The sequence below is a fragment of the Amblyomma mixtum genome, chromosome 3 (genome assembly GCF_055824585.1).
Source record: "Amblyomma mixtum isolate Tamu chromosome 3, ASM5582458v1, whole genome shotgun sequence".
Classification (NCBI taxonomy): Eukaryota; Metazoa; Arthropoda; class Arachnida; order Ixodida; family Ixodidae; genus Amblyomma; species Amblyomma mixtum.
Genome location: NC_143014.1, coordinates 251,251,472 through 251,273,819, shown reverse-complemented (window position 1 = coordinate 251,273,819; position 22,348 = coordinate 251,251,472). Strand labels below are relative to the sequence as shown.

Sequence of the window (22,348 nt, the reverse complement as noted above, 5' to 3'; positions counted from 1 at the left end):
GGGAGGCACATGGTCGAAAAATGTGGGTGAGAAATTTTATGTATACTTGATAACCGCCATTTCTCGTTAGCTGATAACTTTCGAACATTTTTCTGAACACTCGCACAATGTTCACATAAGCTTTGCCAGCGTTCGTGTTCAGTGGATGAGGACTGCCTGCGCAAAGGACCCAACACTAGGTCCCCTTTTATGAGTTCACTTGATACGTGGCTAAAAAGCAACAGGTCACCAGCTGTACTATTTCCGTGAATGACAAAAAAGCTTTCTCGGCACTAGACACGGTTGGTGCCATCAGTAGTACAGAAAAAAGACGGTAGTAGTAGTAGTATAATTTTCCGGAAAACGGAAGGGAGGTTAGGGGTTGGGGTTTTGAGCTGAGGGGGCCGTTGCTGGTCAAGGGCTCCATTGGTTCTTCGAGCAGACGGGCTTCCCGTTCCTGACAACACTAAGGACAACACGGACAACACTAAGGAGGCACCACATGCGGAGACACCAGAGACACCACCACTCCTTCGTGTTGTCCGGGTTTCGACTTCATAATGAACAGCCACCTTGCCCAGTCAGCTACCCTTATCCACTACAAGGTACACAATAAAATATATATAAAAAACATACATAAAGCAAGTGTAATTCTGTAATAAAATAGTCATAATAGTGCAAAATGAAAAATCGAGATAAATAATAATCACTAAAATCTAAAGGGACAAAAAATACTGCCGCAATTTGTTAAAGTTGGAGCTGGTAAATTGCTCATATTTGTTGAATATTAAGGGGAGATTATGTTTCAGAGACTGCAGTTTGTAATTGGGGCGGAAGTGTGAAATCCGCCTCAGATCACTGTTTCGTGTACAGACAATACATTGGTTATAGCATATATATCGTATATATTTGTTATATTGTTTGGCTGTATTTCAGCAAAGAAAGCATTAGGAGCAATGCCAATGGGGAAACAGCTTGTGAGGACCAGGTAACCGCAGGTTTGTTGTTGGATGCAAGTCAGATTGTGCTAGAAAAACTAGCCACCCTGTATGCGCAATGTCATGTGACTTCGAGCGTACCAGAAGCTCGGAAGAACGCTAACATTATATCTTAATTCATAAGAAAGGAGATGTCAAGGACTTCAAAAATTACAGAACGATCAGCTTACCGTCCGTTGCCTACAAGGTATTTACTTAGGTAATCACTAATAGAGTTAGTACAACCTTAGACTTCAATCAACCAAATTACCAGACAGGTTTTCGTAAATGATACTCGACAATAGACCATATTCACACCATTAATCAGGTGATAGAGAAACGAGCAGGATATAACCAACCCCTATATGTAGCCTTCATTGATTACGAGAAATAATTTGACTCAGTGGAAACCTCAGATATCATGCAAGCATTGCGAAATCAGGGTAGAAGAGTGCCATGTAAAAATATTGGAAGATACCTGTAATTACTGCACAGCTACCATAGTCCCTCATAAAGTCAGCGATAAAATTCCAATAATTAAGTTTGTCAGGCAGAGAGACACGATCTCGCCAATGCTATTCACCGCCTATTTGCAAGAGCTATTCCGAGGCCTGAATTGGGAGCAGTTTGGGATAAGAGTGAGAATGCCTAAGTTGTCTGTGATTCGCTGATCACATTGTCTTGCTAAGTCACTCAGGAGATGAGCTGCAAAGCATGATCAATGAGCTAAGCAGGGAGAACAGGAGAGCAGAACGGTGGGTCTAAAAATGCACATGCAGAAAACAAAAGCAACCTTCAACAGTCTAGCCAGGGAACAGCCGTTCGCATTTCGTGGCGAGGTGCTGGTAGTAGTAAGGGAATATATCTACTTAGGGCAGCTAGTGACCGCTGATCCGGATTCTGAGAGGGAAATAACTAGAATCAGGAGCGCATACTGCAGGTTCTCTCAGATCATGAATGGCACTTTACGAATATCCCTCAAAAGAACAGTATACAACAGCTGTATCTTACCGGCACTCACCTATCAGGCAGAAACGTGGGGGCTAACGAAGAGGTTCAGCTTAAGGACAACACAGCGAGCTATGGAAAGAAAAATGATAAGTGTAACGTTAAGAGATCGGAAGCGGGCGGAGTGGGTGAGGGGAGAAATGCGGCTTAGTGACATCCTAGTCGAAATTAATGGGAATAAATGGCTTTGGTATGGCATGTAATGCGAAGGCAAGATAACCTCTCGTCCTTAAGGGTGACGGAGTGAATTCCCAGAGAAGGCAAGCGTAGCAGAGGCGGCAGAAAGATAGGTGGGCCGATGAGATTAAGAAGTTCGCGGGGATACACTGGCCCCAACTGGCAAAGGACAGGGTTAAGTGGACAGACATGGGAGAGGCCTTTGCCCTGCAGAGGGCGTAGTCAGGTTGATGATGATGATGATGAGGGCGATGATGATATTGTATGGATGCGATCGACGAATAAATTGATTGAAAGTGGGGATAAATAAAATGAGCGCGACATACGAAATTCGTACATGCTTTGTATCGGGACTATATAATACTGATGCCGCGAATTAACAGAAAATATAGAACAATACAGAAAACTTTTCTGCGCCTTTGCTGATAGCGGTGCAAGAGGCTCTCCATTGGCATATATGCGTAAACTACGGAGAAAAAATATATAGGCCGGCATATAACCATTGAAAGGCAACGTACGTTGACGAGGTTTCGTGGGGGAGAGAATTGAAGTACAGCGCTCAGTACGCCAGGGATGCCCCCTCTCCCCTCCTATTTTGTTTGTATTTAGAATCCTTTTGTGTAAGCATCATAAATCACGAGCAAATACGAGGTTTCAAACTACAGCAAGCAGTAGTGAAAGTGCTTGCTTATGCAGATTATGTCGCGGTTTTTTGTACTGATTGCAACAGCATCACGCAAGTTGTAAAAACAGCAAGATATTTTTGTGCTGCAAGCGGGAGCTAAGTTAACTGGGCAAAGTGCTTGGGTTTCTGACATGGCGACTGGTCTGTGACCGCTGGTAGTTTCGCTAGTATTAGCTTTGTGACGACCCCCGTCAATTACCTCATAGCTCCACTTGGATTCTATCGAGACAGTGACCGATACTGGAGAAGTCAATCGACTGAACTTCAGGGGAAAGTTGAGAAATGGAAAGGGTGGAACTGGTCACTATTTTCTAGAGCAACTACTTGCAACTTATTTTTAATCAGCAAAATTTGGTTTGTACTTCAAGTACTACACTGCTCGAGAGTTAATGCTCAGAAGTTGCATCATGTGTTCGCTGTTTATGTGTGGGGGTGCTCTTGGGAGAGGACAAGTAGACCAAATGTTTTAGGGGAATCCCCCAAGGTGGAGTAGATGGCTGCGCTCGGGTGGACGTCAATGAGTAATTACTCCCTTATGAGAGGACAAGTAGGACAAATCTTTTTCGGCGAGTCAGCTCAGGATGCCTTGGACTTGCTCACATTTTTCTGCGCCAAATCGTCTATCGATTTATGTTTCTCAGAGAAACAAAGGACCCGTTTCTCCGTACGGTCTGTCAGTTTCGCTTGGGACGGGCTCTACCGAATCTCGTTGTCTCGGCTGACTACGTACCAGGGGGCATTTATGGCTTCCTAGAGGAAGTGGTTTTGGCTTGCAGATTTTTTACTGTCCGTTTTTCGTTAGAATATTTGTGTGGTGTCAGTCGGAAAAAGCTGTACAAAGATTTGTGTGATGTTTTGCTTCCTGAGCCATATAGAACTATGTTTTGTTTCCAAAAAGGGAAAAATGTCTTGAAAAGAGTGAAGAGGATGCCGGTGCGGGCTGGGGCTAAGACGTTCTTTTTTAAGCTCCACACCAATGCGCTGATGTGCCCGGGGTGGTCGAGACCAGGGTCTTCACCGCATTAGGGTGAAGCAGCCAGACGACGGAGAGAAGCCTTCGGGAGGAATAGCGAGTTTGAAGGTTTATTTTACATTTTGTATAGTAGCAAGTAGACCAAAGTCAGAAAATGGGGAGGATCCGGCACCCCAGAGATTGCTGCTTAAATGCAGTCCACATTCCCCAGGCACCCAGCTAGGGAATCTGATCTCTGGTTGAGCGTCCAATGGGCTGCTAGCGTCTTCTTAAGCTCCGCCCTCCCCACGTGATCGCGCACACCGCACAGACACACACACACGGGCAAGGAGGAACTTGGCGTCTCTGAGTCGCGAACTGTTTGACCAGGCCCAAAGGTCGTTCCTGCTGTGTGGTGATCCTGATCGATGGGGACGCGTACGCTGACCGCTCACACCGGTGACCTCTACAGTTCGGTGGAAGGGACAAATCAGCCGTGTCGCCCCTCTGCTTTGTCTACTGGCCAGGGCGCATGCGGGCAATGAGTTAGTGCCGCCGCCGCCCCGCCGTCGTCGCCACTGGGTCTCGTCGGTCAGTCCACGGGCAGTCCGGGAGAAACACCGCGCTCAGCCTTCCCGGCGAAGGGGATTAGCCGCCTTTGTGTACGCCGACGCCGTCGCCAGTAGCTGCCCCACGCAGTGTCTCTTTTGTCTCCCCCGAACAGCAGCGCTTTCCGTCGCAGTAGCCTGATGACGCCGGACTGGCTCGCCTGTTTCCGCTGCCAGTCCCCAGGAGCGCAGTTCGGCACCAGAGCTGCAGTCAGCATCGCCGGCGAAGGGGATTACAGCCTTTGTCCGCCGACGCCATCGCCAGAAGCCGCCCCCAGGCCAGCTTTTCCTTGCGTCTTCTCCGAAAAACAGCAGCGCTTTTGGCCGCATACCTGATGGCGCCTGACTGTCCCGCCGTTCTCCACTGGCTGGGCCTCCGATCATTACAGTCCGTCCGCCGCCAAGAAGACGTCACGAAGTGGTTGCAGCTGATCGGTGCACCACGAATGTACGTCAGTGTCCGAGTCCTTCTTCTCGACAGGTCGGCCAGGAAGCCCTGCACATCTTGCAGTGGTCCTCGAAACGGAGAATTAGTGATCAGGCCTACGCTAAGCCCATACCTCCAGCAGGGCAGCACACGGCCAACTTCAGAGAACTGCCAGGTTTTCGGATAAGGTTAAACAAAAGCTGTAAATTTTCGATACGCAACACAGCCTTCGCCTCGAAAGCGCATGCCTGGAAAGCTGGCCTATCGGACCTAGTTGAGCCAATTTTGTGTTTTCTTTTGTAATGGAAGCCACTCGCTTCCGAATTTTGATCAAAGAAAACCACTCCAACTAGACGACAAAGAGAACAAAACGGTGACGCTTCAGAGATGCAAATGCGGAGAAAACAATCCAAACTTTTTTTTCTCGGGAACTTTAAGCACTTCCAATAGGGCCACGGAGAAAACACGTGCTGAGGCCCTCGCGTTTCAGTTTTCTCGCCCTCTTTGTAATGGAGTTCAATTCGTAATTACCACTAGAATTACGAATGTGCTTACTTCTCATTTGCATGACCGCACAGTGCCGTCACCTTTGCTCAACCTGGCAAAGCTTCCCTCAATATCGGAGCCCAACTCACAATAATCTGTCTAATCCTTAAACAAAAAGACTCCAGGAGCTTATGCCAGTGTCCTACAATGGCCCGTCTCTCCAGCATTTCCGCGTGACAGCGGACGCTGCTATTCATAAGCACTACCTGTGCATTGTCAAACCATTACCATTACAAGAACCGCTAGACCACTGCTGCAAAAGTTAATGACCATACCAAAAACTACACACTCAAACTTTCGGCAGCAGCAAAAAAAAGAAAAAGGAAACAGCAGAGACTTTTTCTCAGAATCTGCTAACCACCCCCGTCGAGACACAAAGGGGTCCTATTCTTCAGCCGCGCTCGGCGCGGTCGCAGACTAACAGTAGCTTGGGCCGCCGAGACCCGACAAAAGCCGAAGGGCTTAAGTGTGCGTGCACCTCTTCGGGCTCCGGGCGCCACGCGACATTGATTTGTTCCGCACCTCGGTCGCGCGTCTCCACTACCTGAGCAGGACTTGAAAAGAATGCGGGAGGGGGACGATCTATGAAAGCAATGCCTACGAGCATTCCCCTCTCGATTCAAGAATGGCCTGCCACTGAAATGCGTTCTGCTGCGTTCTTTAGCGTGGTAGCTGTGCATGCTTCCCTGTGCCCTGCTGCAAGTTTTACGCGTCCTGCAACCGCAGGGTCGCCACAATGGGTCGGGTGGCCTTCGCTTTATCTGAACCCTTCCTGTCGGTCTTGCCCTTGTGCGGTGTCTATTGCACCTGGCGTGCCGCGGTGACCGTCTCGGCCGATTACACTGTTGGCCGGCCTTTAGCCTTACAGTGTCTTCGGCCCGTACTTTCTCTGTTCTCTGGAGAGCACCCTTTCGCTTGGCTCTCCCTGCGCGCGGCCGCCTTCTGAAAACTGCCTTAGCAGATCGGCCCTGCGCGCCTCCCTTTCTAGCGGTGTCCTCACCCTCCGCGTCTTCTCTCTGACGCAGCACCGAGCCGCATTTCCCACTTGATTTTAAACAATGGGCTCGTGCTTTCGGCGAGTCACTGCATGTCGCAGTGTCTGACTGTCTCGTCGGCTCTTTACTCTCTCCTGAGCATAATGTGCTCTATCGAGGCTTGCTGTTCGAGGTTACGCCACTAACGCTTTGGCCTGCAACTGGACCTGAACCACGCTGTTCGCCTAACGTAGGGTTTTTGTCCTGTCTGCTACCCTCTCGATCGCAGCAATCAACCTCACTTATCAACAGAGCATCTGCCTCAGGGTTAGAGACGGCTGCCTTCTTCCCGGAAAGTGCACGCTCCTCTGGGCTCAAAACCGCCGCGCTGCACCTTTCCTTACTGCTAGCATTAGTGCCCACATTATCCCCTGAGCCCTCACGGCTTGCGGATATGCACGTTTCGCTAGCCTTAGTGCTTACAATATCGCCCGAGCCCTCGCGGCCTGCGGGTCTGCACTTTTCCTCATTCCTAGCCTTAGTGCTGACTCTATCCCTCGAGCCTTCACGGCTTGCGGATCTGCACATTTTCTCATTGCTAGCCTGAGTGCCTTCAAAATCCCCCAAGCCCTCGCGGCTGGCGAATCTGCACTTTTCTTCATTTCTAGCCTCAGTGCCTATACTATCCCCCGAGCCCTCGCGGCTTGAGGATCTGCACTGTTCTCTAGATTTTTGACCTAAATCATCGGTCGCTGCTGCTGAAGTAGCCTTTTTTTCTAGAGTCAAACCTGCCCTATCCCGGCACTTCTTAGCAACCCTCGTGTCTTTCGGCGACTGAGCGGTGCTCCTAAGTCGCTCGCTGACACGGTCGTGGTGTACGTGACCACATTCACTTTGGCTTTTGAGATCGACCTGTGCGGGAAGTCCAAAGTTTCGGAGGAGCGCACTTTTAGCCTTTGCATAAATTTTCGCATCCTCGTTCGACAGGCGCGCTAATATGTTGGCGACTTCACACGGGAGGACACCCAGCAGCATAATTGACCAATAACCCTGGTCCAGCTGCTCCTCCGTACATATTCCTTCTAAACTCTCAAGGAAAGTCCTCATATCATCGCCTGTCCTGAAAACACTTAACCTAGATCGTATTGCTTGCATTCTTACGAGGTTAAGTTGACGCGTGAGCTCCCGCAGCTCTCTTTCGCGGTCCTTTTCCCGCTCTTCCCACTCTCGCGTCTTTTGATCGAGCAGTTTTTTCTCGATCTCTTTTTCATGCTCTTCGCGCTTCCTTTTTTCTTCATCCTCTCGCTTCTTTTGTTCCCGTGCCTTCTCTAATTCCTCCCGAATGTACTCCCAACATCCGACTATCTCCTCCGCGTCTGCATCGCTTGCCTCAATTGCCTCAATTAAGAGCGGTTTTCTACGGATCGACCCACCATCGATGCCCAATTTCCCGCAAATCAAAACCAGGTCCGGTCTGCGCAGCTTTTTCTAGTCCATGTCTGCACCCCAAGCGACGGCTAGTCTCTACTAGTGGTCAGAGAAGATTCCCAGGCAATCTCTGGAGCCACATTCCATTACCTATCGATCACAAAATGAACAAGGGAGGGGAAAACCTCAGTTTGCTAGAGCCAACGTTTCGACAAGGGGACTTGTCTTCGTCTGGGCCCAGACGAAGACAAGTCCCCTTGTCGAAACGTTGGCTCTAGCAAACTGAGGTTTTCCCCTCCCTTGTTCATTTTGTGATCGCCAAGGACCATCTACCGCACCCTCTCTCTACCATGGATTCCATTACCTAGGTTTACAAATCCCAAAGATGTACAACCTGGCAAAACTCGAAAAGAGACAAGACCGTGCACTTACCCATACCGGAGCCAGGACGCCGCGCAGACCATCCCACAGCTGCCAACCAGTTGATGTGCCCGGGGTGGTCGAGACCAGGGTCTTCACCGCATAAGGACGAAGCAGCCAGACTACGGAGAGAAGCCTTCGGGAGGAATAGCGAGCTTGAAGGTTTATTTTACAAATTGTATAGTAGCAAGTAGACCAAAGTCAGAAAATGGGGAGGATCCGGCACCCCAGAGATTGCTGCTTAAATGCAGTCCACATTCCCCAGGCACCCAGCTAGGGAATCTGATCTCTGGTTGAGCGTCCAATGGGCTGCTAGCGTCTTCTTAAGCTCCGCCCTCCCCACGTGATCGCGCACACCGCACAGACACACACACACGGGCAAGGAGGAACTTGGCGTCTCTGAGTCGCGAACTGTTTGACCAGGCCCAAAGGTCGTTCCTGCTGTGTGGTGATCCTGATCGATGGGGACGCGTACGCTGACCGCTCACACCGGTGACCTCTTCAGTTCGCTGGAAGGGACAAATCAGCCGTGTCGCCCCTCTGCTTTGTCTGCTGCCCAGGGCGCATGCGGGCAATGAGTTAGCGGCGCCGCCGCCCCGCTGTCGTCGCCACTGGGTCTCGTCGGTCAGTCCACGGGCAGTCCGGGAGAACCACCGCGCTCAGCCTTCCCGGCGAAGGTGATTAGCCGCCTTTGTGTACGCCGACGCCGTCGCCAGTAGCTGCCCCACGCAGTGTCTCTTTTGTCTCCCCCGAACAGCAGCGCTTTCCGTCGCAGTAGCCTGATGACGCCGGACTGGCTCGCCTGTTTCCGCTGCCAGTCCCCAGGAGCGCAGTTCGGCACCAGAGCTGCAGTCAGCATCGCCGGCGAAGGGGATTACAGCCTTTGTCCGCCGACGCCATCGCCAGAAGCCGCCCCCAGGCCAGCTTTTCCTTGCGTCTTCTCCGAAAAACAGCAGCGCTTTTGGCCGCATACCTGATGGCGCCTGACTGTCTCGCCGTTCTCCGCTGGCTGGGCCTCCGATCATTACAACGCTAACTGTTAAAAAGTGGATGGACCAGAAATGACTTTTTGTGCTTTGGGGGGTGCACTGCATCATATGCCGGAAGGACGAAACCATCGAGCATGTGTTTCTGGAGTGCTGGGATGCCATTTTTCTTTGGGATGTTCTCCAGCGGACACTCAAAAAAGAACTTCCCCTGAACCCACACGGCATCCGGTTCCTCCCTGTAGAGAGTGATGATGACACACCTTTCGATCTCATCATGTTACTTGCCTTGCATAGCATACGGAAAAGCAGAATGCCTGTTGAGAATGGTGACATTGATGCTCGTTCAGCACGACAGTTCTTTAGGAACAGTATTATAAGCTATATCAATGAGCCAAAAGTGCAGAAATGTGCACCTGAATGGCTGGAACGCGTGGAAGTTCTGGTAAATCTCAGAGACTTTTAATCCCACAAATTCAGCTGAGGGAAGGCTAAAGAATTTTATAATTGTGATATGAGAGTTTGTCCTTCCTTTCTCTGATCTTGGTTGGTGTTTGGATGAAATATTCAGGCAATAAAGAAAAAAAAGCGTTAGACTAGGTGCATTAAAGCATTACTGAGCTTTCAGTACAGACAGGCGGAGAATATTTTTGAATTCCTTTTCGAACATCTGACAAGCGTTTATTGCTGCGCACACACATTTTTTTTTAAGTTAGTGCTGCCAAGTTGCAGAAAGAAACAAAACAAGAAAGAATGCAGGTCACTTACGTGACTTCTTCACCACAGTGACATACAACACGTGTTCTCATCATGAGAGAGACGCTCCATTGGGATAAAAATTGTCGTGTCAGTAACCGCACAAGATAACTATCACGGGCTTAAATTTGATTCTGACACATGAGAAACTGATGCAGAGTTCCAGTGCATAGCATTCATTGGGGCTGATGTACACCTTGTTAATGAAGTGTCACTCAGTTCTGTTTTGTGACTCTGAAAACAAAAATATTGCTTCTCTGTACACGTGGTGTGAGCTTTAACTTCGAACCCATTTTCAGGGTTTTTCAAATGCTTGAGCGAGGTATTGAGTTGATCTCGCTTGAACTCAGTATTCGTCTAGCAGGTGGCTCCTTGTCTCCGATGCGTATATAAACCTGACGGCTAGCTGTGCGTGCAGTACGCTCGCCACTGCAGAGTATTCAGCAATGCCACTCCGCTTCCTGTCAGCATGGCTCCTCCTCTTCACCATTTCGGCTGCTCTTGGCGGCGAGTCACCGGTGAGCACAGACAGCAGCCACCATCATACTCATGCGTGCGCAAACTGCCCAATAATTTGCTCATAAACCATTAGCGATTCCTCTACCTCCTAAGGTTCCTACCAGTTCGTACTGCATCTGAGTTTTGTAATGCACTTTGTGGTGCTTCTCCTGCTAGGCGTGATAAGCTCTTTCAACCAGCAGATAACAAACGTAAAAATTACTTAAAATACATTGACTATACTCACGGCCTACTGATACGCACCGGCTTGAGATAAGAAACAATAGCGACTACAAAGACGAACGCCACCGAAGAAAGACGAACGATAAGCGCTTACTTCATCGAACTTTATTCGTTGAGAAGCCAGCAAATATAAAGAAAACCAAGGTATGCGCAGAAATCCAGACCATGCACAATCAACCAAACCGTTAAAGATATGACATCTCGGACTTAAAAAGGGTCAGAGAAGTACCGCATGCACAATATTTTCCACTGTTTCATGTGAAAGGCTTCCAAAACCTGCCGTGCACTAGAATTCCTGCTCCTGCCCATAATCTTTGCCTCCCGGAACCATCCTTCACACTTTCTCCAGAGCATGCATTTTTTCCGCGGCGAATGTTCTCCCGCTCGGTGACACACGTTGCATTCTGCACAATGTTGCGAAAGATTCGCGCCTCGAACATCTTTTAGAGACCACACGTGTCCAGCAGCGCGGTCATTAACGCACCACCCCGTTTGGCCCACGTAGGCCTTTCCGCAGGCGATTGTTATCTAGTACGTCACACCAGTGCAGTAGTTACAAACTGCTTGCCCTGTTATAGCACCAGCTCTTCGTTCCTTCGCTCGCATTGCGCGCGTAGAGCTGTGCAAGCTTTCGTGGAGCCGAAAACACGACTGGCACGCCACGTCTATCCGCCAACTTCTAGACCGAAAACTTTATTCCTGACATACAAACCTAGGGAACGACAATTTCATCTTCAAGCTCAGCCAAGGTCAGGCCGGCGCTCGCGGTGAACGGCGCACGCACAAAAGAGCCAAGAAAGTTGTGTGGCCAGTGGCACGCCTTGCACGTTTGCCGGAGCGAACAGCGTCTTTCAACAGATGGGGGTGGCGCCCGCTCAGCGGTAATCAGCGGGCTCACGGAAACCAACTCGCCCACGTCAAGCGGCGCGAACAGCAGCGCGCTCGGCGACAGCTACAACGAATTTACCTGCGAAGAAAAAAGCAAAATCTCTGAAAACCAACGGGTCTCGTCCTTTCAGAAACCAAGCAACTTGGTTCAACCGCGCTCAATCACTGCTATTTTTTTTTACATTGTGGGTGGTCCGGTGAATCTTGTATACGTACACAAATTATGGACAATCAATTAGTTAATGATTTGCTTTACTGGCTGTCGCATGTGCCTTGTCGGCTCATGTCTTGCAAACAAAAAGCATTAATGGGTAATTAATGTTCTTAAGTTTTTAGCATTTCTTTCTTATGCAAGAGTTGGATGGTAGCATAGTTAAATGCTGCCGGCCAGTTTGAGGTATAGAGAGGGCTGGACATTTCTCTAGCGCAATTACTCCACCATATCCCTCTCCTCTTACTTAGAATTATCTCAGGTATTCTCGCTGCTTTATTTCTAAGCACGCGGAGGCAACTCGCAGCTGTTTAAAGGTGGCCCAGCTTCTTATTTTATTTTAGGCTTTATCACTCTACAACTCAATATTTCACGCATTTTCAGTAATAGTTGAATATATGACGCTAATAAAAACCTCTACATAATGGCAAAATTTTTACTTCCGCGAGGGGGTTAGCGATGATGCTGAATTAATGTGTTCATACATAACGCTCCAATTTTCCGTCATATTTTGTCACATGAAATGGAGCGATGTGCGTATACTTAGTCGGCATGCGTTAATACTCCTTGGTTCCGCACATTTTCTTTGCGACTCTCAGAATTTAAATCCACCTAAATTTTGTAGGCATGTTCGAAATGTGTATGATACCCTTACTGTACACTTTTTCTGAATGAGCCTATTCATTATTACACACAAACGGAACTGAGGAAAACATGCTCGCAGACTAGATCGCCAACAACTTTTCTTGTGTCAAGCAAAGTACGCCTCGTTAGCTGCTTGGAGCGGAAAAGTGTACCCTGGTGCGTATGGCGTTGTTTTCTAGTTCCAGCATCTGATTACCGTCTTAAGTTATTAATTAATAGCCTGGTGCATGTCCTATCCTGATGACCCCAAAACGAAATGAACAAGGATCGTGGGGGCACCGCAGTCGCTCCCGCCAACGTTTCGACAAGAGGACTTGCCTTCATCTGGGCGTTCAAACACAGCTCCTCTTGTCGAAACATTGGCTGTTGGTCTGAGGCCTCCCTTCGACCCTTGTTCATTTTGTTTCGTGTTGTCGAGAATCCGATCTTGCTGTCTTCTCTACATTGTTATCGTCACCATGGCGTTTTCTAAAACCTCTGCTAAGTGAAGGTACAACCCAGGAGGCAACAAAACTGAATAAAAAAAAATGTTGCTCAAATTAAAAATACGCGTATTACACAGTGAACTAACCAAATTTATTTTTAGTTTTGCTTGATTTTATAAGTTTTCGCAAACTTGGCGCATGCAATTCTGCGCTTGTTTACGGCCTTGTTAGCTTTGTTTAAGTTACATTGGCTAGAGGTCGCTGGACCACTTCGGACTTCGCAGAACTTCATTGAAGCTCCCTGCCCACATGGTTCGCGGCAGCGTACTCAAAAGAGCGGCGCATACCAAAGTCATTAGAACCCTTTAGCATACTGTATACTGTGTACAGTGTTACCATTACCAGAGTACCGGGAGCCCGCGCGCCGTCAGTGCGCATGCGTAAAATCGCCTTGGCGCTAGGTTTTCGCCAGATGAGCGCGCACAGGCCGCACCGGGACCAATCAGCGCCAGTGGACTGGCGGTGGGCGGGCTCCCGGAACTCTGGTAACGGTGACGGTATCACGGTGGGTACACTGTACTCTAAAAGTGACGGACCGCTTTCATTGTAAAAGAAGGGCTCCCCCGTCGTAGAACTGCCGCTAAGCCGATAATAGACACCTTTAGCATACCGTGTACCGTGTTACCTTTCCTGCAGTACCGAGAGTCCGCGCGAAGTCAGTCCGCATGCGTAGATCTCCATGATGTACCCGGCAGTTGCGCACGCTCCTGCCGTATCGGGACCAACCAGCTCGAGCGAACTGGTGATGGGCGGGCTCCCGGAACTCCGATAACGGTGACGGTAACACGGTACGCTGTATGCTAAAGGTGTCTACGGCACGCAGGCGCCCGGTACTCCAATAACAGCAACGGTACCACAGTACATGCTACGCTACAGGTGTCGATTATCGGCTTAGCAGCACTGCTATGAAGGGGGGCCCTTCTTGCACAATGAATGCGGGTTCGTTGCTAGCACCAGGGAAGGGGCGCGCACGACGAGTAAAAAAGGTGGTTGTTGACAAACGCCTGTGTCCGAGCGGGCCCGCTGCTTCCTTCCAAACTGCTTGTCAATGACTTTGTCGTCGGAGATGCGAGAACCTCAAGGTGTGCAAGACGTACCTTTTTTTTCTGTCGCATTCTCCATTGCCTCACGGCGGCTTCCCCCATCGCTCCGTAGCCGTCAGAGCTAAAGGTAGCTAACTAGCTTGCATGTCTTGCCCCCCAAGTCTCACGTCTGCAAACAAGCTCACAACCATGGAGGAGCAGTAGCTCCATTTAAGAGACAAGCGCAGCCGGCCGCAAAAGAAAGAGAGAAACCCTCCTGTGTAAAGGGGTTTCAAATATTTTGCTGTTCGTTTTTGTCTCCAGGTCTCTGGGTTCGATTTTTTTTCCCAAGGATTTCACTGGTTTATTGAAACCTGGGGTGGGTCAACTGGAATGAGCGCTCCAACTTCTTTATTAACGAAATCTTAAAATCGGATGCAAAAGCATCAAACAGTAGTCCGTAGTTGGGGGCTCCATGGTCAGCACGTACTTACAGAACTACCTAGGCTTTGACCTTTGGTGGACAACTAAGGTCATGTGGATTGTTCTCTCTATATGTGATACTTTTCCTTTATTTAGTATTTTTTCTTTGTGACTTCGCCTATGTAACGTAGTTTTCCCTCATGTAAATTCTGTAAATATACATCATCGACATCATTGATCGTCTCGCCCTTCGTCACAGCCAAATCACCTCGACTGGAGAGGTCTGAGCCCCACCGAAAAAAGAAACCCAACCGTCATGGAAAAACTTACTGCGCATAAAATATTCGGATGCTAACTTTGGAAAAGTTGGTTTTCAAAAACAAATACAGTAAATTTTAAAAACGAAGAATAACTGGGGGCACTCTGCGGCAATTGTTGGTTCGGGGAGTAAATTTTTAGGCATGTCCTCCCAGTATTTTAAATGGTAGAGAGAGTTTGGTCAGGTGTTCTATGTAATCACAAAGTGAACAAGGGGGACAAGCACACTGAAGTTCTCCCTCCCTTGTTCAATATTTTTTTAAGTTATTCACAACCAAATATGATAGCAATGGCAGTGCGCAAGCGCAGGGAACCACTTTGTAATAGAACATTGCTTTTTTAACTTCGAAATTTTTTTTCTGGGCAAATATTACAGCTGATATCTATTTTCCGGTCATCAGGCAATGGTATAAAAATATTCCGAAAATCGAAGATGTTCACCAGCCACCCACTGCATGATTTTATTTCTCTCAACGAGTATTTTGACGCAAAGCTTTGTAATGGTGGTTTGTTCATTCCTCAAAGCTGCCGCAGCGCGTTTTTATTGATTTGTTTTTGATGCAAGATGTAACCACATTTATCTAGATTTATCACACCCAGGCGGAACTAACTTTACGCTGTTCATGACTGTTTTGCTTACTTTGCTTGCCGTATCTCCAAAGTTGGTCGTCAGCATTAAATTGAGCTCGCTTGTTGCTACACCGCCGTCGTCATTCAGTGTTTTGTGGGCAGAACCCATCTCATAAACAGTTGCTTTCGAAAGCCCTTTTCGCTGCCTTCCTGAATGCGGTCACCATTACATGACATTTGGTGGAGGTGCTGGGTGACGGTTCTCCTTGTCGACCTCACGCCCTGGAAGCCGCCAAAGTAGCCCGAGCGGCTTCAAAGTAGGCACCAGGAAAGCCACCGAAGCCGTCCCAACCGAAGAGGAACTGAGAAGCAGCCGATGTCTCCTGAGGCGTTCGCCTGAATACGGAGTACTAACGGCTCGCGAGCGAGCAAAGAAGGATTTCTCGGCGCCAACGACGACCATGACAACACCGGCGTCTATTATTCTGCAGCAGCTGCGACTACCGCCCCCCGCTAATGGCTCACGAGGCGAAGGTCCTGAAGAATGGTGCGAGGAACTGAAATGTGTGGCTGTGTTCAACAATTAGTGCAATGAAAAGGAAGTATGGTATGTTTTCCTCGACCAAGGAGGCCCTGCCATCATTTAGATTAAAAACCACGAAATTTCATGGGCGCCGTGGGTTGAGGCGAGACTTGCTCAAGACATTCACATTATCATCAGGAAAGAAAGAGCACAGCTTCTTCTGCAGTCATACATCCAGCACCCGAATGACGGAGTGACCGCACACGTACAAGAAATGAAGCACCTCTTTCGAGGCGCCGATCCTCACATGAAGGAACAGAAGAAGGTGAAGCTTTTGATTCGAGGTGCTGAGGAAACACTTTTCGCTGTACTGACCAGCAATATATCGAAAACCATCGCTGAATACACTACAGAAGCGACCACCATTAAGAAAACCACGGAAGCAGGAGCCCGCCATTTCCTTCTACCGCTGAAAGTGACTTCGACAGCCCTCTCGGATGGCAGAGCATTCGGAGATAACCTGAGGAATTTCTTCTGCGACATTGCACAGGGAGAGCTGCGTCACCTGTTACAACCTTTCGACGCCATCTTCCAACCAGCCTCAAGAAGCGACCCTCGCGAAATCGTCCGCGAAGAAGGGCAGAATGCTGCCTGCCATCGACGCCTCCAGCGGAAGCTTAAGCCATGACCTACGCCGATGCTGCACGCAGCCCTCAGCCCTAGCAACTACTCATAACTCCTCTTCGACGAGAGCCAGTTGTTCCAGAACATCGCCATCCTGCCGCCACCCGCTTAGGCTACAAGCGACGCTCACGCCCCAGGAAATGCGATGCCTGGAGCACTTCCGACAACCGCCGCAGTGCAGCAAGGCCAGTCATGTTCTTCGTCATTGCCCGTGCCGCCATATAGGTATTAGCAGTTTTGACGTTGATGCACCACAACCAGGCCCTGGTCAACACCCGCTAGAAATTGACGACTACCTGCGCCGAGCGGAGTAAGGGCCGAAGAGTCCTTTCCGCTCACCATCGCCTTCAGCCTCACGCTTCCCGTCACCACGCCGCAGCTACGCAGCCACGGTACGAGGAAGTTCCCCAGCCCCAGTCGGGGAAGCGAAAAACAGCAACTGTATGAGGTGAGGTTGTTCATGACGAAACGCCGAAGATCCTCCACCGGCCATGCATAATGAAGATGCCGCACCCACTACGCCGACGCAGTATACAAACACTAGCTAGACCACGTCACTATCCGACTTCAACGTGACGCCGCCACCCAGAAAAAATCCGACGGCGCACCCTACCTATGATTGGCGTATCAGATGAAGCCATGACCCGATGCCGAGAACGACGTGCAACGCAACAGCCAGAACATCCGACCTCGAAGTAGCTATCGGTGGCCGTAAATGTACCGCTCTAGTCGACAAGGAGCCGATTACTCGGTAATGGAAGTTTGCCGCGCAGCTGGGCAAAGCCATGAGCTCTTGGGACATGTTCAACGTTATTGGACAAAAATTTTGAAGATAGAAAAACTGTAAGATACTGGTATAGAAATATTGAAGGTAATTGTCCATTCTTCCGATATGTAGCAAAATCATTTTGTTATATTGTTTCCATCGTTTGCATCGAGCACCTAAGACTGCCATAGAAAACCAATGGGGAACGCTTTTGATGATACCAGAAACGTTAATAGGAAAACAATTAAAGCCTGCCAACCAGAGATCTGCAGATATATTAATTGCCACGGTGAAATCTTAAAATATATAAAAGAAATTGCGCTCATCAATACATTTCCGTTGAAAACTGCTTCCGTCCAGAATTGTTGGGTATGAGGCCCACAAATCCGCACTGCAGGTGGCGGCCTTATTACACCATCAGGACGATATACAGTGCGAGTGACAGTCGAAGGATTTACTATCCTACTACCTTCGTAATGGTACAACACTGTTCCCGTGACGTGATATATTGGGCATGGATATCCTTAGGTGATCATTGACCATTTTCAATGGTAGCTGATTTTCATTGATCATTTTCACATCAGCGCAGCTCTCGCTTGAGGGGAATGTTGAGGGAGAGCTGCGGTGTCGTTAAGAAATTTTCGCTGTTTGAGGTAGGAGGTAGAAAGGCTTGAAAGAGTGTCATGTGCATGGTTCTCAGCGCTGCGTATTTTAATATCCCGTGCAAAAGAAGACGCGGCGAAGTGGTAGGCAGCCAAAAAGCGTGGGCGTGACAAAGGATGCCACGTATGAGCAAAACTGACATCAAATTTGGAGAATGATGACGCGCGTGCGAATTTTTTTTCACTTTTTCTAGAATGCCCAGACCACTGAATTGCTGGAGGTGCTGAGGGTGATGGATAACACGGTAGCACTCTACGACACGATCAACGATCCCAGCATGAAGTGCTTGTACTGCACACGACCCGTCTACCTCCCTCAACAGCGGTTTGCCGTCTATGTTTATCACTACCCGAACAAAGAGGACGCCTCTTGGTAAGTTAAAAAATCTTGGGTCGGGCAGTTTGTTCTTTCACAGCGGTTCATAAATGTTAGATATCACTGATGGATGACCCGAAAACGCGACAAAAAACAGGGAAATATTAAGCAGCAGGCACTTGCAGCAGAAAATATTGACGAATTAAATTTTCAGTAACTTAAAAAAATTTCGCTCGCCTCGCCACTGTACCGAAATATCTGCTCTGTCGAGCTTTCATTTTAGAAAACTAGCGCGCAACGACGCCGTATCGTCCCGCGCTGGTCCTTTAAAATCAATGCCTACCAACTCGCCCAAATAGCAGCCCTGTCAAACTTGTAAGTGCTGGCCTCTTTACACTCGCAAGCATTTGTGCGTTGTTAATATCTTCTTAAGTATCCGACGTTGCACTGAAACTTAAAGCCAAGGTTTCTTTTGTTTCCGTGAAGTGTTAATACATAGTCCGCAATGTCGTTTTTTTTAATGTTTCTGGAACGTTACAAATAAACGTTAAAATGGTTTTCGCCTAACCTTAATTAAACATTATAAACAGCATATATTAAATTTTCGCTAAAATTTTAGAGAAAGCCTGCGAGATCAGACATCTACCAGTTGTAAGATCACGCAGCTAGAATCAACAATCTTCAAGGAACAAGGCGTAACGAGGGCGATCCCCACTAATAAATGCCACTCATCAGCTTGCATACTTTACAGAAAGCAACTAACCCAGTGCAATTACAATAATTTCATCTGAAGCATAACTGGTTTCAGTGGTCGCTAACTGAACACAAAGAGTATCTGGAAGATTATAAAAAAATAATTGATTGGTATTACGCTGCTTTCCATCCAACTTACGTTAGCGTAGCGCACATATGCACGCACTAAAATGAACTGGTCCGGTTTGCTTGATCTAGTTATGGTTACAGTTCATGTGTTAATTTCCCCCAGCAGTTAGTTTTCGAAGCTTTAGTTTTTTTCCCCATGCTTCTAGCGACACTAGAAGCTACCTCGGCGTACGCGCTGCAAGGAAGGGCGATGTAGAACTGTGCGAAGACCTTGCGCACGAGGCCGTGTTTACGCAGAGCGCCGCGTTTTACGTTTTGGTGCTCGCGCTAAGCTGATCAAAAGTAGATTCGGTTGCGATGAACTAAGAACTTCGAAATTCGCGGCTACTTAAAGGCATGCCGCTCGGGCTGGCATGCCAGGACGTCCTGGCGTACGCGGCTTCTCCGTAGCTCGTCCGTTGTCGCTCTGTCACGCGCTAGCCCCAGTCTTTGCCATCACATTCAGGTTCTCGAAGTAGTGCAAGTGTTTAATGCTCGTTTTACGAAAAAAGTAATAGATTAATAGACATCTATTACTGAAAATAAATAATTAGGTTACTGCGAAGGTTGCCCATTAAAAAATACTGATGAATGCATTACAAAAATTGTAAGAAAATGCATTTTATTGCATGTAATCAATTCCTTCTAACGCGTTATGTACATTTCTACCACACATGCACTCTTCTTACCGAAGCCATGTCCTCAATTTTATGCAGCCATTTCTGAAGGGTTCCCAGCAAGTGATAGCGGTTAATCAGTAAACTTCAGTTTTAACGAAATTTTGGAGCTGTGCATGTAGTCCATGGCAGGTACTTTAGCCTTTAAATACCTCAGCAGGTATTTAGCCTGCTGAGCGGTGTGAGGCTCTCGTACAAGGTCTCCATTTAATCCTCCCAACGGGAGTTCTTCAGTGGTGTCGAGGCGGCGTGCCCGGCTCCCAACCCAGTGGACAGCGGTTCGATTCCTCTAGACCACCTTTTTTCGATTTTCAGCGAAACGGCTTTTCTACGTCACTGCCGTCTCGATCAATCAAGGTTTTTTAGTCACAACGACGCCGACGAAGTTTGCCGAACTTTCAATCTATAGCTTAAAATTCGCTTTACTCCGGAACGTTGTTCCCGAAGAAGTTTTTCGAGTGCACTTGGCGAGAGGCACCCGCCAGCAGCTGTCACGCAAAAAAATTTGGATTTCGCGGGCTTTCTTATAAGGCCCCTAAATAAAGCTGCTTAGGTAAATCATTCTTGGAACAATTATTTCAGGCAGCGTTTTTCCAGACTTCCAGAACTTCTGTATTTACACTATATTCCGGAAATCAATAATTAATACGTTAACTAATCAGTATTTACTGAGTGACTAACTTTGCAGAACGAAAACAATACTGCAGGCCAGGCCACGCGACTCCAGCATCCCTCGCGTGGTTTCACTCGGCTAGTAGACTTCATCTCTTTAAAACCTTGGTTCTGGGGCACTCGGTACAACTACAAAGATCGGCGAACTAAAAAACAACATTACCGTCCGTACTGTCTGAGAAGTTCTGCGACGCAATGCTTGAGATGCACAGGCAATGGTGTTTAGTAGATATGATTTGAAGCTTATAATAACATTTAGGTTTGCAATGGTGTTTTAATAGGTATTATTTCACCCTGAACTATAAATTTAGGACATTGCGTTTGGATAATGTTTAGCGTGAATGTTAATGTAATTTTTGCGATACAATATACAATATTACCTGGTAAATCTTAACACTATAATTAAATACGTAAAGTTACCGCAACTTACATGGCAGTTTTATCGCATTATTCTAATCTTCGATGTTGCATGACGTGATTGAGTTATAAGCTAAATAACAATATTTTTGGCGCCACTTGTGCTATTGAGGAACAAGTAGAGACACGAAATCAACCGTCAGGTCTTCGCCTTTTAAGGAGACCAACTGCTCGAGCGAGTATGCGCTGCGGCGCAGACTCTAGACCGGATAGACCCCGCTTTATTTTCACCGCGTACTGCATCACTGAACTGATGATGTGAGTCACTGACGGTCAGACATTCGACTATCGCGTTTAAATGCAGCTTAATTAAGCTTCCGATCCACACTGAAAAAAAAGCAGTGCTCAAATCATGCAACATTCAAATGAACGCCTGTTCATATTGAACAATTCACTGGAAGGTCTTGTTCTGCAGCAAAAAGTAGGACCACTTTTTCCACCACGAAACTAGTAAAATGCCCTGTTGCATCTAATTTCGGCCCTCCAAGGAGGAGAGAGTCACAGCATTTGCTTTAGACGCACACGGCGAGGATCGCTGAAAGCCAAATGCATGCAGTCGGAATAGGCTGTGGGGCTCAGACAGTAATTCAGATTTCGAGACCCCAGTAACTTTTCTAACACACCTGGACATAACTAACTCTTACCAAAACTCCTAATATGCATTCTCAATGGTTCCTAATGCGCGGAAGTAGTGTCCAAGGCTTCGCCGTGCGATCGGTTCGTCGTGTGTTACTTAGCTGTTTAAAGCGAAGTGAGACTTTCTTTTTCCAAAATAATTGATTTCTTGATTTCTCTTGGACTGTTTATTCGACTTTCTGAAAATATGTTACAATTGGGCATTTGCGACTTCAAATATGCTTCCGTGATCGTTTTTTGTGGTTATGCTGAGGCCAAAGGTGGATATTTTGAGAGGCTTTATTTTTAATTTTCTTGTTTCGTAAAAAAAAAATGATTTTGACATTTGTAACCTTCTGATAGAGCATTTCTTTAGCTTTAAGAAAATAATTACTTTGGTACCTGCTACTTTAAAATATGTTTTGAAGCCCATTTTCATGATCATGTCGAGCGTAAAGGTTGGAGTTTCTATATTGTTTATCTGCGTTTTGTGTCAAAACAGCATGTTTGGAGATTTATGTAGCTTTTGCTCAGGAACTATAAAGCGTAAAGAAACAAAATATTGCGCAGATTTCATCCAATGCCTTTTACATTTCCAGGACTGGAAACAATGGTCTATGTCAGTTTGTTTCTCTATGACAAAAAAAAGGCATTTATGGGTAGCAATGTTATAACACCGATAAAAAAAATAATTTTTTTTTTCTTAAAGAGTGTGATTTTAGGTCTTATTGTGTTGCATAAACATTTCTAATTAGATACAAAATTTCTGAACTCTGCATTGTTTTCATTATTTTATAAGGTTAAACATCCCAGAGTGACTGGACGCCACATTGGAAGGCTACAGGTAACTTAGACCCCCTTAACATGGCTGACATCAGTAGTCGTGCCTCTGGCATTTAGCCCCAATCTAAATGCGACCGCCGCAGCTG

General features: G+C 47.5%; 1 protein-coding gene across 1 annotated transcript in view; it reads left to right on the top strand.

Moving 5' to 3' along the window:
• Positions 1–10,369: 10,369 nt before the first annotated feature.
• Positions 10,370–22,348, top strand: part of LOC149354330 (uncharacterized) — a 33,738-nt gene continuing 21,759 nt past the window's right edge. Inside the window, exons 1-2 of the mRNA XM_089577495.1 lie at positions 10,370–10,441; positions 18,056–18,234. Coding sequence (XP_089433621.1) covers positions 10,370–10,441; positions 18,056–18,234 — 251 coding nt within the window. The remainder of the gene's footprint in view (positions 10,442–18,055; positions 18,235–22,348) is intronic.